Here is an 18059-nt window from a genome sequence, read left to right on the forward strand (position 1 = left end):
ATGGTGGTGGAATAAACCTGGATTTTAATCACAGTTTTTATGCACCTTGGCATGTTCTCCTCCACCAGTCTTACACACTGCTTTTGAATAACTTTATGCCACTCCTGGTGCAAAAAAATTAAGCAGTTCAGCTTGGTTTTATGGCTTGTGAAAATCCATCTTCCTCTTGATTATATTCCAGAGCTTTTCAATTTGGACTGTATGATTTTAAAACAGAAACTCACTTTTATTTTTTCTGTTTCTCCTTCTCTCCACTCAGTCCCACACCCTCTTCGTTCTGCTCTAGCTGCTGTAGCTCTTCAGCCATTTTGCTCTTTATCTTAATGATGTTCACCACATTTTACCAAAGTGTTTTTTGGTATTATTTTAAGACCTCTGTAACCTTGTTTCTATGGTTCGGATCAGTTGATGAGTTTGTTTACTTGGAGAGTTGTCTTTCTCTGTTTGGTTTGGATTCACACAGACATAAACATAAACGCACCAAAATGAGCACCAATAAACCACGCAAGCATGTTGGCCATAGCTGTCTGGTGCGGGAGCAAGAAAGTAAATATAGTGAGAAGATTCTGTGTTAAAGCACGTATATCTATGCAGTGTGAAGCTGCTTTAATACTGAACACAGAAAATGTGTTTTCAGTGGGACGTGCAGCGCAGATGTCTGCTAAGTAAACGAAGTGAATGCTGCACATACTGCACATGTAAACAGCATGGAGCAGCAGAGACAGCGTTTGTTCGTAGCAGTATATTATCTGGTTAATATAGCAGATTAAACTGTGCCTTATCAGCAGTTTATCTTAATTTTAAAAATTATATCTGATAGTGTATCATATACTCACTATATACATTTATATATATTTTTTACTCCCTGTACATTAAAGACATCACACAATGTAGACCTATAGATCTAATACTAAAATATGCAGTTTCAAAATATCAGCAAATTCTCTGTCTCCTCTGATTTCTCCTAAAGCGGGTTTAATCTTGCATCTCTTGCAGATGGCAAGTCAGTTGAATCAGCCTTGGTGAAATGTGAAGTCAGATAACATCTCTGGCAGATGTAAGCATATAAATGACACTGCAGTGTCCTCAAAACAGGAAATCTAAAAGACAGCAAAGACGGAAACTCTGCAGTGAACTCAGTTCAACTGCCGCCTGTCACATTTGTTTCACTAAACTGACTTATTCCACGAGCGGACTTGTCTTTTTGAACAGCGAGACTTCAGATGTGGACAGACGTGTTTGCCTTTAGCCCAGATATTGTGTCGAATGAAATCTCAAGTGGACAAACAGCAGGCCGTAAGTCAGAGAGGCTGGAGACGCTGACCATTTTGATGTCTTTGCATTCCTCTAATCCCCGAGAGACAGCCGGAAGAAGTTCATCTCCCAAGCTATGGAGAAATCTCAGCTCACTGCAGATCTTCAAAGCTGGTTTTGTTATTGGATTTCGTTCAGGAGGAAAGGGACTATTTCATGCAAAACTGAGAGCTTTTTGCTTTTTTTTATAAGAAAGAATTGAATTTAAACTTTTTTTCTGGTTTCAAAATATGCTGTTTCCCATTACATTCCATGGAAAAGCTCTTTTAAATATATGACATATTATGACATTTAACAGTGGTGTGCAGTAAGGCCCTTCTAATCCTTCAGAGAAGGGGGGACAATAGGTGCATGTAAATCATTATATCATATTTAATCAGGAAATATATATTATAGTTATTATAAATTGTAAGCTTATATTTAATAAATTTGCTCAAATAAAAAAAACTAATTTAAAGCATTACTCTGCATTTTTCAGTTGCTATAGGATGCATATCTGACTGACAGCGAAAGGTGTAACCACACATTTTAAAGCAAACCTATTTACAAATATCCACCTATTTTACTATAACTCTAGGTTTAGATCGTATCTCTGGTTGATGACCTTAAATACACTCTAGAGAAGCACGGTTTGACAAGGTAGCTCAACTTGACAGAAAACCAGTCAAACAGGCGCAGTTCACGTCGGATTTTATGATATAGAGCAGACTATGGGGCTTTGATGTGGTGAAACTGTCCAAGCACCGAATCATCAAGTCTGAGGAAAGAGTTTAGTAGCGTGTGTTTAGCTAAAAAAACGTTATCAATGCTGCGGCAGGCATTACCTAGCACTCAGTGCTATATCTTTATAACTAAGGCTGTATCTCTAAAAACATTTTGTCCTTTGAGTCTTAGAGCTGTACATTTAACTGTGGGGTGAAGGCAGGTCTCATTCTCTGCTGCAGTGCTGTTAGCCAATCAGAGGCGATATGTTTGCATGTATGAAAATTTATGAGCAAGACCTCAAATCCTATCTTTTTCAGAGACCACTAATTCAGTTATCTAAAGCAGGGCTGTACAGGAACACCAGAGCACTTTTTTTCCACAAAAAACGGCTTACATGGCATTCATTCATACTAGATTTACATTTTAAAATGGAATGGAATACGTCCTTTAACAGAGGGTACACCTGTGGCGATTTCCTTACCAAATTATTGTTTCAGATATTTTGTTCTACCTGGAATAAAGGAAACGAGACTTGGGCTGGTGACCCACAGAACACCTTAACGTACCCCCAGACATTCACCCACAGCTCCAGCACCTGTCCTCTAACTCCAGGTGATGTCCTGCTTCGATTGCATTAGGCACAGCACAGGGGTTGCGGCTGTTTGGAGGCTGCAAAACAAGCAGGAGTTGCCAGGATAAATCTGTGTTGCCCACTGTCCGCTGCCCACACCCTGCCAGTTCAGCGCACTCTGCTGCTGACCCTCCAACCCAGAGCTGACAACGTTGTCCTACTGCAGCTGGCTGCACAGTCTGGCTGGTGGCCTTATGCTACTGCATGAGTTCTCCGCTGAGCTGTCTGGAAGATTCCATGAGACATTGCAGGTCAGCATTTCTTAATAATAAATCTGAAGAAGATGACAATGAATTATGAGTTTTAGGTCTGGTTAAGAGTAAAGAGAGTTTTTTTTTATTATTCAAATCTGACTGAATGATCTCTAGTGGCACTGAGGTCAAAGGGAGTGTGATACCATGAGATAATGGCATTGCTGGGCTTTGGCCAAAGGCATAAACTGGCCCAAAGCCCATAAACTGAGTAGATGAATTAATCAGATCCAATGTTTTATGGTAGAGTAACTCTTTGAGAGCATAACTGTGATTAGGTCTGATCGTTTAATCCCAGATAACATGCCTATGTGGGGCCTGTAGGGGTAGCCCCACTACAAACCAGACTCTTTTTCCAGGTCTTCCATTTTGGACCTCCATATGAATGTCATTGATGGGCATCATCATGCTCAGTGAGAGGACCAGGAGAGTTTAAACTTGGGATGTCAGATTAAGGTGGGCTGTAGTGATGGGGTCCATTTGGGAAGCCTAACAGGGTCCCAAGGAAAACACATGTACAATCTCACTTAAAGCCCATGCCCACCTGAAACCCATCTACTATATGTTCCACCCATGTGAGCCCCACATGAGTATATTGGCTGGGAATTATGAGCCACTAAATTTAATAACAAGAAAACTCTCTGTAAAACCTGATAGAGTGTGCTGCTGCATTTTAACAAGAACAATGACTTTTATTTACGCAATGAATTGTTTGCTAATGTGTTACACACGGAGGAAGGGCCATACACCTCGCTGTTCACCACCTCATGGATTAATGTCTCCTGAAGCAGGGACGCTATTGTAGAAAGCTTTGTAGTTTGTTGTTATGTTAGCTGTGTTTGTCTTTTCCACTTACATAGTGTTTTCTTTGGTTTCAGCTATTTTTATCTGGCTCATCATTTAAAACTGTCTTTTTAAACTGCTGCAATTTTCATGACTTGTTTAAACAGCTAATGGCCATTGCTAGAGACTTGACTTGAGAGTTCCTATGGGAACTCATAACCAGCCTTCCAATCAGTCATACTGTGAGGAACTAATATTTTTGAGATTCAAACTGATATTAAACTTGCACTCATATTTACTTTGATTTTTGTTTTAATTTGTATGGTTTATTTTGGGTAAAATTGCTTTAAAATTTGGTCATGATATGAAGCTGTTTTCTAATAGACAAAGCACTGTTTACATTGTAGTCTGGTGCATTTTTACTTAACATAAATAAAGACTGCATTAAAGAATGATATATGCTTAACATTAAATATGGACATGGACAGAGCATTCTGTCTGTAATTTGTGTTCATTTTGTCCATACTTGTGCATGTTCTCTAAAAGCTTATGGATATAGAGAGAATGAAAAAGTACCCCTGGAAATCATGGGGGCAATAGTTCAAGTGAAAAATGTCTACTACAATATAGACACAACACAGAAGGAGGATACTTTTGAGGAGTTTACAGCTTATATACCTCTTTATTTTTTGTAGATAATACATGATCACCTCTTCTAGCATTGTCATGTTTTTTGTCTCAAAATGAACTATCCTCTAGTAGATGTATTGCTTAACATCCATGCTAATGAAAAGGATATATAGGAGTGTATGTGCAGTGATGATTGCATTGTTTAAAACAGACATGTTCATTTTTGTATGTACATACATATACATACATGTATGTACAAACTATAAACGTAGGATTTTCATAATAAATATTGCGTTGTGTATGTATCTTTATTTGAGTTGAATTAAACCAGTAGAAGTGTTGTTTTAGGCCAAACTAATAAAACATATTTACAGTGGTTTGATGACTACCGTATGTAGGTCTATACCTACCTCACATTTCTTGAAACGTAACTAAAGACAAATTGCTCTGTTTTGTTTTTAATGAAAGGTAAAGTAAAGTAAAGTGAAGTAAATATCTTTCTATGGAGGAATTGAGTATGTCTGAAAACACAGATCTAAGAACAGCTGTTTCTTATATCATAAGCTGTCTGGGTAACGTATGACCCTGGTTGCTCATTCACTGTCATCACCATACACAACCCTGAAGGCGGTGCAGACGGGTGGATATGTATTAGATGAGAGCAGTAAACTCTAGCCTGCGGGTCACTGTCTCTCCCTGCTGTCCTCTGGCAGGAGACGAGTCCTTGGCTTAGTCAAGCAAATTTTGCTAGGACACAGTCCAAAGTGGAGTGTTCTGGACCTATTAAAATGTTTTTCATGGAGCTCAGTCCAAAAGTCTGGATCCCCTAGAAAGGAATATGTTATGTTATTCACTACATATCCAAGTGTTTGTGGACACCACTTGCATTCTGCAGAATGCATTCATCTAGCTTACATTGAGGTGAGGTGAGACAAGGATTCATCAACATTCTGATCTCTTCTGATCACAGTAATGTTCCACAAAAAAAGACTGCATGGCATGGTGCTTGGTTTCATGCATTTGTGCCAAGGATACTGAATGAAACATATTTTATGCATTCAGAAACATATCAGAACGGTATTTATTTTAAGTGAGCCAGTATTTGCTTTCACATATTTAATTAATTGATCTTATACATATAATTTGAACACTTGATTTGTTGGTGTTAAGACTCTTTGGACTGGACACCCTTGCTGGTGTCTAAAAGAAGAAAGCAGTGCCTTTGAGGGCACTGCAGAGGTAGAAATTACCACAATAAAGGCGTTTTTTTTTAAGTTAGGAAATGTTTATAAAAATGTTAAGCAGGACTGGTATGTTTAATTATTTCAAAGAAACACATTTTAGCTATTAATTAAAAAAATATTGTTTAGGTGTTATTGGCTCTTTAGGGGGTAAACTTCTGAAAAATGTAAAAAAAATAATAATAATAAAAAAAAAACTGGGGCAGTTCTATATGGCCGCTGAGGGGCATCAGTGAAGCAGCGAGAATAGCCCTATCTGTCGAGCACTACTAGCTCGTGCGCTCAACCCGCGCGTGCACTATTTGTTTGTTTCCCGCCTGTTTTCTGACTAGCCCCGCTGGGGTTGGCTAGTACTGTCGCTCAGTCTGCGATGTGATTGGCTTAATCTTTAATACTCACGAAGCAAGTCGCTGATAGCCAATCACAGCGTCAACAACAGCACTGAAGGCGGGCCCTGTCGGAGAACGAGTGCTTAACTTAATCTAAGTGTGGAGTCCAACGTAATTGGCTGTGCTGAAAGGGGGCGGAGCTTTTTACGCTGCTTCATTCATATAGCATACAGCTGGGGACGGCGGAGAGAAGAGATAGAACAGGAGAGGGAGAAGGCAGGAGAGCGCAGTGAGAGGGCTCCGGAAAGTGTAAGCGGGATTGATGTAGGGTACTGAGAGAGTGAGTGAGAGAGAGAGACAGAGGGAGGTCGGTTTATGAGTTTTTATCTACTGCAGGTCCGGTAGAAGAGAGAGGGAGAAAAATTAACGCTCCAAAATGCTTTGCCATGTTACACGGCCGGACTCGGTGGTGATGGAGGTGGAGGTGGACGCGAAGGCGAATGGAGAGGACTGTCTGAATAAGGTCAGTTTGCTGGTTCATTGCTTTTTTCACACGCTTTTAGCACCATGTATTGTATAGTATTTGCGTGTGTGATGGAGAGGGTATGTGTGTCACGTTAGCACGATTAAAGCTGCCATGTTATACTAGCTGTACAGCCCTGTTTTTCTCCCAGAGAGCAGCTGAGCTGTGTATAGAGCTGTGTGTATTACGATGCATGGTTTGGTGTCAGGGACACGTGAGAACATTTTAGACTCAGTATAACCCAATTATCCAGCTAGCTACGATTCAACAGTAACACATTTTAGCTTATAGGAACTAATAGAGACAGTTGTTTAGTTAACAGTCAGCTCTGGTTAAGCAGCTAGCTGTAGCAAATAGTTGGTTAAACCCTCAAAAAATAAAGACAAATCATTGTTTCTATTTTAATAAATATCTAAATACAGTGCTAGTGTAACATTTATATGGTTCTCATGTGGTATTTAATGTACTGGTGTTATTTAGAGCTCTCTGAATGTGTATGTGTGTTTGTTTGTCACTGGCTGCTGGGACGTTGGCGGCGGCATGGCCGGGGTTACTATAGTTCATCTCTGCTGTTTCTTCAGTTACGATGCTGAGACTGATCACATCCTCTTGACCCAACCACAGAAACACACGAGCCACAGCCAGGCACTCCAATTCATTTCACACAATCAAGCAGCAAACCGACCTAATGAATCCGATTAATTCACTTCTTCCAATTAAAGACTCGACCAATCAGCAGAGGCTGCCTGACAAATACAAATCCTTACAATCTTAAGTAAGCTAAGGCTGCGTTCAAACAAACATTAAAACCAGGCAATACATAGTCTCAACTCGTTATACACTGAGTTTATTAGCTGAATATACCTACACATTAAAAAAAGTTATTTAACTTGTAACAGTAAAAGTTGTAAAGTTATATAGCTATTTAAGGGGTTCGTTTTAAATAACCATATTGTTTCTGTGGTACAGAAAAAGTATCTGTTTTGCTAGGTTTAGCATTTAGCATTATGTGGATTTGGGCAGTAACAACGTGTTTAACACGGTTTTAGTTAAATATGCTAACTGCTTCTTTTTTTAGAATGTATTTTTGACTTAACAGTAAAAGAAAATTGTTAATGGTAATTCTAAAGAACTAAATTGTATCTGGTATAAAAAACTATATATATATTTTTGCCATGTTTAGCTCTTTGACATGTTGATGTAAATTTGAGCATTAACAACTCGTTTGACAGTTTGTTAGTTAAATATGCTTGTAGTCTATCAGTTGTAAAGGAATTTTGTGAGAGATATTGGTGTAGATATTGGTATTTGGGGCATTTTCACAGTATGCAATATGTAAATCAGTATCTGGAGGTGATCAGTAAATGGTCATGAGCTAATATGGTTCGACACGTTTGAGGATGACTTTTTGATAATGAAAGTCTACAAATGCTAAATGTTTAGGTGAGTCTGAATTTCTGTGCTTAAATACGTTTTATTAATTTTGCTGTATTTATAACTCAAAATATCTATGTTCATAATGCCATGCTGATCATACATTTTACACCCATAGATGTGTATTGTAATTTTTCCCAGTATTTTAATAATCCCTCTAGTCACACCTGGTCAGCTACAGTCATGATGTAGCTTTCTTGCTATTCAGACCAATTTTAGGTCACCTTTCAGGAATGCTCTGGGTCCTGTCCTTTATTAACTGAATGAATTCTGACCGCAGGTATGTAGGCGGCTGGGCATCATAGAGGTGGACTACTTCGGCCTGCAGTTCTCCGGCAGTAAAGGCGAGAACCTCTGGCTGAACCTAAGGAACAGAATCTCTCAGCAGATGGACAATCTGACTCCGTGCAGACTCCGACTGAGGGTCAAGTTCTTTGTGGAACCTCATCTAATACTGCAAGAGCAAACGAGGTAAGCCAGCTCAAAAATGGAAAGCTGATTTATGTTTGGGTGTTTTCATGTGTGTTTGTAGGTGTGAGCCAATCAGCAGGCACATGTATTGTTGCTTCTGCAACTTCTGTTCTTTAGAGAGACACATGTGTGAGGCAGGAAGGCAGAGTGAGCTTGTGGGTGAATAATTGGTAGTGTCTGAGAAACGGGGGAAGTACATGTGGTTGTGAAAACCTAGTTAGAGAAATCGCACAGTTTCTTACCCCGCACTAACTCACTAATGTGAATCGTATGCTTCTGAGACTGCCTCGCTCTTTTGTAGTTGTCACGTTCTAGTCTTAACTTTAAAGTAAAAAATCTAGGGCTACTTCAGATACACATCAAGTCATGAGAAAGGAAGGCATGGAAAAAAGTGCGATATGGCACCCAGTAGAGCTTGTGAAGTTTGGTTTATTTTTTTCTTTCCGATACAGTGGAATGTCCTATAGTAACCCCGCTCACACAGGGTAACTCTAGGTCATTGTAAGGCACATGGGGCCCTAGAGGCAGCTGAAATTTGATCTCTGATGAAAGTCTCTCACCCTCTATAGCAAAGCCAGGCCAGTTCCCCACCCCTCCCCCGTCACTCTTAATTATTCCAGCGGATGTGTATTTATTTATTTTTTTGCCATTTTCTTTTTTTTTATCTAATTAGTACATGTGAATGTTTGTTTTTTTTATTCATTTATAAGCACAGTCTTTAAACCGTCTGTCCCTCGATGTGCTTTAATTTGCTTCCTTTAAAAAAGAAGAAGCAGAGCATCAAATTCACTCATGGACCACAGACCATCATCTTCTTTTAAATAATAATTATTATTTCCCCATTCTGAGCAAAATTATATTAAAATCATATTGACAATGCGAACCATTGCTTAGCACTTGAAAAAGTTTTATTTTACAAAGCAAATCTGGCAGGTCACCTCAGTTCACTGGTCAGACACTGACACTTTCCCTTTGGCCTGAAATTTCAAAGTGTCTCTACCGAGAAATTGGAAGATAATTTGTTGGAAACGTTCTGACACGTGTTCTGTAACAGATCTCCTTTGTGTCTGCTGGATGTTCCCCCGAGTTTCTGGGCTTCCAGCTGAGAGGGTGGAGGAACACGTGCCTAGACAAGACTTTCACTCACTGTCTTTGATGCTAAAAATGGGGTCCCATATGGCCTGCCAGCTCTGGGGTGATTTGTGAGGGTCTTAATGAAGTTTTTGGAATTAGAATTTGTTTCAACATATTCTGTTTTTTACATAGAAAGATATTGCCTGCTTATACTTGACTATTTGTTGACTTGCTAGTTTAATAGAGGAATGTACTGTAGAATGAACAGCACTAGTGAAGAGAAAAAGCCCATGAAAAGACCTGATGCTGTGAGGGTGTGCAGTTTGGCTGAAATATAATATTTATAAAACGTGTAAAAAGCTTAAGGTTTATTGTAGATTTATTGGGGTTTTTTTATAATTAAAAACAAGTTTACTGTAATCAGTTCAGAGTTCACAATTGTTCAAAATGTTGCTTTTAAGTTTTCAGATTTCTTTTCCTAACCCAATGATTTTGATGCTTAAAAGTAATATGTAACTTTACAGAGACTAAGATGATACTGAAAGTTGGGGGGGTGGAGTCTATATGACATTAAAATGCAAATGTAACTAAGCTTGGGAGTAGTTCACACCATTAGGATTTATGAACTAGCTACTTAACAGCTTTTGGGATTGATTGTCCAATGGAATGTTCTTTTGCTCTTCTTCTATTGTTGGACAGACTTGGCCAACAATAGAAGATGCTTCAGTTATCTGGATAAATTCCTTTATGGAATACTCTTTTGGCCGAATCACATGTTTAAACACGCACTGTCTCACAACCACAAGCGTTACAACTGGGTTTTATATTCATATAGTTACAGATCACATTCTGATATATGACCAATACAGAGCCAACAACTTTATTTAACTTTATTTATAGTTCAAGAAATGCTGACCAAGCCCTTGATAAACTTAGAAAGTTGTATTTTGGTGCACTTTTTTACAGTACTGATAAACATTAAACTAATTTCCCCCTAGCTGTTTTAGTTACTGTGATAACCAGTATGATATATGGACATTTTGTTCATTAGCACAGTGCTACATAATGGACCTAGTCACACAGTTTGTCCTGTTTGTTCCCCCTCTATCTTCAGGGCTAGTACTCCCCTCAGCAAACAGCTGTTCTACAGCTTTTATCATTATGTGAAGACTGCTGTGCTGTCCTGTTTGATTGGGGTGGATTAGTTGCTTGGTGCTTCTAGGCTGGGCCAATTTCTGCTCATTAAAAGTGACGTCCAACTTTTCGGCCAACTCTGGCTGTCCTTCCGCACCAGCACGCGCTCTTCTCACAGGCTTCCTCGTGCAAATCAAATGTAGCTGCTCTCTGTTTTTTGTCTGGTTTACTAGGATCATGTTGAACCAAAAAGTGTCTGATCAGAGAAATTGTGAGGATCTTAATGATGTTAGAAATTAGACTTCTGTTTCAAATAGAAAGATAAAGCCTGCTTATACTGGACTATTTGCAGACTTGCTAGTGGAAGAGTGTAATGTAATGTAGCACAAAGTAGGAACAGCACTAGTAAACAGGGATGGTGTAAATGTACAGCTACCAGCCCATAAGAAGACCTGATGCTGTGAAGGCTTTTGACCATTTGACTTTGGGGACAATTAAAGTGGGATGTAAACAGATGGCCACCAGGCTGATTAAGAGTTAAAAAGGTAGTGGTGGTTGGAAGGAAGATGCTAATTAAAATTTGCTCTGTTTGTGGTTGGTTCTCTAAGATCTCAGCGATATCCTTTTCTCATCCCCTCAGAACCAGATGTAATATCACTTAAGCTGGGAAGGGTACGAGTCTGGGTGGAGGCCAGAGCGAAATAACTAGGCACAGAAAGCACGGCGGCAGCATGAGAGGATAATTTGAGATGAGGGCTTTCAGATGATTGCTCTCTCAGAGATGGTCTCGCCCATAAGGGTCAAGAGTGCAGACGGCAAAAGAGGCTCAAAACCTAAACAGTTGGGGCGGGATGATATGGAAATACGAAAATATGTATTACAATATGTATTTCTTTATTCACGTCGATAAGATACCGAGTTCTGATATCGATATGAACCAAAGAAAATTTACCCAAAAATTCCTGTACCTAAAAACGTCTGACAAATAAATGGTGTAAAATGAATATTGAAATATCGTAAAAATCTCATCACTGATATTGAAGCATTTTCTATTGTGATTTATATATTGATCGTGACTATTTCCCAGCCCTAGGTCAGATTCTTTACTTTCCTATTGATCTGATTGTATTCTTATTAGCCAAGGCTTTTAAGTGATTAGTTACGAACTATATTAGCTTGGCAAAATCTTGGATACACTAATTAGCATGGTGCTAAATGCATTCCTAAATAATCACACATTTGCCTCAAACCATGTGGAGTTCAGTAATCTCTTATAGACTTGTAGCAATTTCTGACACAAAAGCCAGGTTTAATTCAGGCTAATTTAAGATCATTATACTAGCCAGCTGTCTAATTAAACCAAACTGTAATTTCATAAGTCTGCTATTCCATCAGTGCTTTTATCATATTTCATTTTAATGGCAAAAAAATGGTCTACAGCATGTGGTCGTGTACATTTTTATACATTTGATATGAATAGATACTATTAATAAGAAAGTTTGTAGAAATTGCTTGCTGATGAAACAAATAAAATTATACTTTTACATAGCATTTTTATATATATTTATAAACAATTGTTTATATATGTGTTTAAAAAAATGTTTGCAGATTATGTTTCCTACTGTGTCCAAAGTCTAAACTTTAACTTTAATACAGTTTATGCAAAAGTTTGATTTTTTTTTTTTTTTTTTTGGTGCCCATAAACTTCTGAGCTTCTGCATTAGCCTCATAGTTCCAACCAAGAAGTAGGAAAGCAAGCGCTGGACACCAAGCATTTTTTGGCAGGTTGTCTGCATTTAGGAAAAGCGGAATATTGTGCTTTTTTGAAGGGGTTTGTGTGTGGCCAGGCTGTTTCTTTTATAAGAAAAAAAAGTCAGTGAATGAAATGAATGAATAGATGGATGGATGGATGCAGTCTTCATGCATGGATTATATCACCTAGGAAAACTCATTTTAGGCTTTCATACACACTCAGCTGCACAGTTAGAGGCGGTGGAGGCAGCCAGTGCCAGTTCGCCTGTGTCTTTTTGTCCCGTGGTGAGCGGAAAGCGTGTGGTGACTGAGCGCTGAGAGGAAGAGCGAGTGTAGAATACAGATGGCTCCCTCGGTTTTCAGCCTGATATTTCTGACTCAGTTCTGACTGGAAGGCACGCACCAACCCAGTGAAAATACTTCTTTGTTCAGCCTCTGGCAAGGCCACCGAGTGAGCGTGTATGTGTGTGCGCGTGCGTGTGATGAGCCTGTGCAGAGATCCCACTCGTATTCTAACCCTCTTTTGTGCCGTCACCTTTGCCCTACATCTATCTCAGGCTTGGGTGCGTTGCATCGACCACAAACAAGCTCTCGTGTGCATAAACACACACACACACACCCTGAAGCCACGCTGCTCCTGTTTTTAGGTTGATTTGAAATTCACATTAAGCCGATTGTGCTTTCTCTCTCTGTTACTGCTTTTTTCTTTGCTGTGTGAGGCTTCAGAGTGTGTGATGAGTGTTGAGTCTTGCATGTAAAGGCCTCACTCTGTACTCCCACTGGACCATCTAGAACAGCCTGTGTCTAGAATATGCCTGCTCGAGATCAGATGTGAAGTACGGCCTAACCGAGGCCTAACAATTGCGGCCAGTTTTAATTTTAAGTGGCTGCAAATTTTCTTTTTATTTACTTTGGTGTTATGATTTTAGATATTGCACTTGTATAATGTAAGATGATGCTTTACGAACATAGTTTCATTTTACTGTGTTTTAATTTCTTTTTTTTTTGTGAGGAACATGATAACCTTTTTTCACTGCTGTGTTTGAATTTGTTTTGCATATTGTTGTAATGCTTTCTAAGATGATGAACCAGTTCAACCTGTATATTATAGTTCATAGTTAAACCGGACAACCCCAGGTGCACAACTGTCATTTTTGTGATTAAAAAAATAAGGTATGCTAACTCCACCCTTATTTTTATTTAATGAGGTGGTGGTACTGATTATTATAGCTGCATGTTACATTGTCCAGGAAATCAAAGTAAATAAATCAGCCAATAAAAGGGAGGGAGTGGGTGTGGAGGAATAAAAGCTAAGAACTTTTTTTTTCCTCCTATAAAGTTATAATTTTTGAGATACAAGATTTTTGTTTCAGTAATGACATAGTGCTAATTTTTCTTTATATTGATATACCTGTGTAGCTGCTTATCTATTTCATTCTGTAATGATTTTTATTAGTCATTATTATTTTACTTAGCTAACTGTTATTTCTTCTTCGCTGTTGGTATCTTGATTAACATTAGGGAAAAGACATTAAAAAAAACCTGAAAAAACATAGACTGCCCAAAAGTTGATCAGGATAGCTTGAAAAACGCATCTTATTTAAATAAAAAAATGTATTTTAAATATAAGCTTAGCTAGCTAGTATTATTTAATAAGTCATGGTTCACAATGTAGTTTGAACAGTGATCAGGGGAATTAGGCAAAAAGTTAGGAAGAAATGATTGAAAAACAAAAACCAACAGTTCCTACTATACCATTTTCTGTGTGACTGTGTCCATTAATCACTCACTGTTGTACTGTGATGTTTGGTACAAATACACATAATGGTAAATTCCAACAAGCTTCCAACAAGCCAGTTTTCTGTTTTGTGAATACTTTAACAAGGCTGTTAGTAATCAGTGTTATGGTTATGGTTAATTTTGTGTTTTCATGGTTGACTTGGAAAAGATTACATTAACCACTAAGGACTCTGAAGGACATTTGAAGAAAGGAGGTGTGTCAGATTGTCATTGATCTTTAGGTGTTTTCTGGTTTTAGACTGCAGTCTGATACAGAACATTGCAGGGGTCATATATCAGGGCGCAATCTGCTGTCCTTGGGAGGCCTCTAATTTTCCACCTCTATCCATCCCCCTCTTTCACGATTTCCTTTCTGCTCTGTTACATAAGATAAGCTAGTCTAAGCGAAGGCTCCGTAAAGCCAGAGCTGCAGTTATGTAAGGTTCACAGCAGGCAGGGTAAAGCACCACACCGGCAGAACGCTGTCACTGCGTTCATTAGAGTAATTACTCTTTCTAAAATTGGACTCGTGCTTTTTCTTGCACAGGGCTATTGTTTAACAGTGTGTCCAGTTAAGTCAGCGCAAATGGCCCCGTGGGCATGGACATAGTGCATGGGTGCTGTTTATGTGCATCAATGTCCAGGTTCGGTGTTTTAATTACTATTCTGGGGAAAATCCACAAATGAGCAGCCTAAAGACTGTGGCCATCTGTGCAGGGTTAAAGCTGCTTTTTGGAGAAGTGCTTAAAGGATGATGATACTCCAGGAGATTCCCCAGACCTCAAACACAAAGCAAAGACTCCCATCCCTCCCTCTGACCTCAGGCACTCGCTGCCATGCTGTTAAACTGTAGACACGCTCTCTCCATTCCCTCCCTCTGACCTCAGATACTTAGCCAGTTAACATATTCTGTTTATATTCATATCCAGTTCTCTTTTGTGTGTGTGTTTGTGATTCTGCCTCCTCCCTCTCTGCCCCATCACTCTTCCTCAGAGCTTTAATCAGCTCAGTTCTGTTTTGGACCAGTGAAATCTGAAGAGCTGTTCACGCTCCTGCTGAGTGTTATCTGGCAGACTTTTCAAACTGACTCCCTCTCTCTGCCAGAAGCTGTAGAGGGGGGGGGGGGGGAAATGAAGTGCAAGCCAAGACAAGGCCAAGATTTGCACTAGTTTTACCTACATAATTGTGTGTTTGTGGTATATGTCCAGCTGGAGCTTAGAGGTCCATCAGGGAAAGAATGAGATTAAATGTTCTTGACTTCATGATATGAGCCCACAGTTTATAATGTACTACAAATTATCATTTTAAAAAAGTGCTTTGGAACTACCAAGGAAAATGTAATGTATAAATAATAAGTATGTGCCTTTAGGTTTGGATAAAAAAAAAAACACTACTAATAACCCTCTTGTTTTGCTTTGGAAATAAAAGAAAAATCTACTGTATGTTTAGCTCGAGTTTGGTTGAGCTAAGGTAGCCCAGTTTGTTTTTGAGGAAGTGAGTGTTTAAAAGAGAATATGTTCAGAGGCTAGTGCTAGCATTTACTGCTAGCTTTTGCCTCAAAATAATTAAATTATCTATCTAACTAAAGTTTTGTATTAGGCTAAGCTGTTTGTGATGTGTAGTGGGAGTACAGTAAATGGTAAATAGGTGTTTAATTCCTAACTTTTTGCCTTATAGCATTAGCGAAACGCTAAGCATTCAGTAATGTGACGATGCTAATTCCATTCCAAGTTTGCCCCAAATTTTAGTGCTGAGTTTTAAAGTGATCCTACCCTACGTGCATTTAAACACTAGCGATTTATCAGTATAGTCCAAGAAAACTGTAAAAAAAAAAAACAAACACCTGAACTAAGATACAGAGAGCGCTGACTTGCATCGTTTCACACAGTTAGCCTGCAGGTCAATCTGTGCCAGGCTTGGCTAACCTTGTTTGTGTGTTTTTTCCTGTGTGTTTTTGCTAAGTTTGGGTGTTTAAAATTCTGGTCAGGAGGCTGTTATTCAGGTTATCCTAAGAGGCCAACTCTATTAGCCTCGGCCCCCCACGTAATGAAGGAGACAGTTTCTGCTTTTAATCATTAATTCCCCTACAATTTAACACTGCCCTCAGGAACAGGGAACAAACGACGCTCTGCATGTGAAATTGTGCAGGCACACACACTCGAATGCTCCAAAATTCTCCCAACAAACACCTCCACAAACACACACACTTTAGCTTATAGATAACATTATTTTTTTCGAGTGTTTGTTGTATGTTTTTCGTATAAGCTTACAGGTTTTTATTGATTTTCTTAATGCTAATTACTTTCGATGAGATTAGTGACAGTCTATGTGCAGTAAATGTTAACAATGTTAGCCTAGCATCAGATATCAGACACAAAAACTCTTGACTAATCAGCTTTATTTGGCATGAGCAACTTATTTCTTTTTTTGTTTTTTAATGATCTTTTTATTTTAACCAACTGATATATTTTCAAAAAAGGTTTTCAGGTTTTTAGTAGTTTTTTTTTATATAGTAAATATGGGAACCGGTGCCTCAAGCTGGAGTTCTGGGTGTTAGTCTGACTCCGAGCTCTTGGTAAAAAGACAGGCTGACGTCCCTGCCTCCTCATTCTCACCCCACTCTCAATCCTTGCAACCGGGTCACCAGCAATCCTTTAATCTGCTCTCATTAGCCTGCCTGATTACTGCTGGAGCTGCCAGAACAATCGGGAGAACAGGCAGGAGCATGCTGTCCTAGAACAACGCAGGTCTGGCACAGATACCTCGCTACTGTGCTGATGTTTAGTGCAGTGACTCAAGCCTAATCAGAGTTCTTTATCAAAGTGCCTTCCTTGATACGAAGAGCAAGGACAAATTTTCCTTTTTCCTAAAAGGGCTTAGATTTTTTTTTTAATGGTGACCTCATCATTAATGCACATACTAAAAACACTTACCTTTAAAGTGCACAGCCTCAATGATGCAACAACCTGTATGTGTGTGTATATATGAAATGATCCTCAACTTATTTTTTTTGTGTATAGCTAAGATGTGTTTTCCATGATACTGACAATTAGTAATGAGTCAGATTATTACAGGCCAGTAAAGCATAATTGTTGGGCTTTTGGAGAAAAATGACTGTTTAATTAATCAGGTACCTTAATCAGGCACAGCTAGTATAGGCACAGTTAGAGATTAATATCTGTATTAGTCTTGAGCTAACCTATCTGTTTTTCGTCTTGGTTCAGTGCACCATACTTTGAGTTTACTCTTTATCTCCATCTCAAGGTCTTTTTAGTGGCAGGAGTACGAGGCATATGACTCAGACTAATTTGCCTGCCAGTGACACACACTCCCCACTCCTGTCACATTACACCGGTTTAGCCACCTCTGTGTATGACCTGTAGTAACCTACATCTCTCGCTCTCTCTGGAGCTTAAACCAGGAACACTCCCTCTGAGGAATGAGGCTGGGAGATGAGGGCATGCAGTATTTCTCTTAATATTTTCCGGGTAGCTTTTAATTTTCTCAGCACAGCCTTCGCCAGAGGCAGTTTTGTCGCAAATGAGTTCTTTGTTTATTTGCAATGGGGCTTTTGTTCAATATTGTCAGGTAATGAGAAGGAAATTGTGGATTGTTTTTATATATCCACAGTGTTTTATATGTCCACAGTGAACTGAGTGGTGTTTAAATCAAACATCAGACTTGCCCTAATTTGCTCTAAATGATGTAGCTTGTTATAAATTTAACTTGTTCTTTAAATTTGTTTATGAACATGTACTTTAATTTGACTATATATATTCAGCAACTGTCATTAATTATAGTGTCTGCAGCATCTTGCAGCAGTGGTGATTAAGTTGGCTTGGTGTGGTTGAACATTGGTGTGTGGGTGCGCATGTGTGTGTGGCGGAGTTTACTCCAGTTCGTTGACTGATAGTAACCCCAGCTGCATAGCTCAGGGCAAGTGCTGTTTAACAAACTCTCTAAAACCGCATTGTTTCGAGCGCAGCCGGCGAGGTGTGTGTGCGCACT

General features: G+C 39.0%; 1 protein-coding gene across 1 annotated transcript in view; it reads left to right on the plus strand.

The window, feature by feature from the left end:
* Positions 1-6110: 6110 nt before the first annotated feature.
* The window catches only part of mylipa (myosin regulatory light chain interacting protein a), a 31249-nt gene continuing 19300 nt past the window's right edge, over positions 6111-18059 (plus strand). The window contains exons 1-2 of the mRNA XM_007228520.4: positions 6111-6407; positions 8122-8312. Coding sequence (XP_007228582.2) covers positions 6321-6407; positions 8122-8312 — 278 coding nt within the window. The 5' untranslated portion in view covers positions 6111-6320. The remainder of the gene's footprint in view (positions 6408-8121; positions 8313-18059) is intronic.

Source organism: Astyanax mexicanus, chromosome 3 (assembly GCF_023375975.1).
Source record: "Astyanax mexicanus isolate ESR-SI-001 chromosome 3, AstMex3_surface, whole genome shotgun sequence".
Lineage (NCBI taxonomy): Eukaryota > Metazoa > Chordata > Actinopteri > Characiformes > Acestrorhamphidae > Astyanax > Astyanax mexicanus.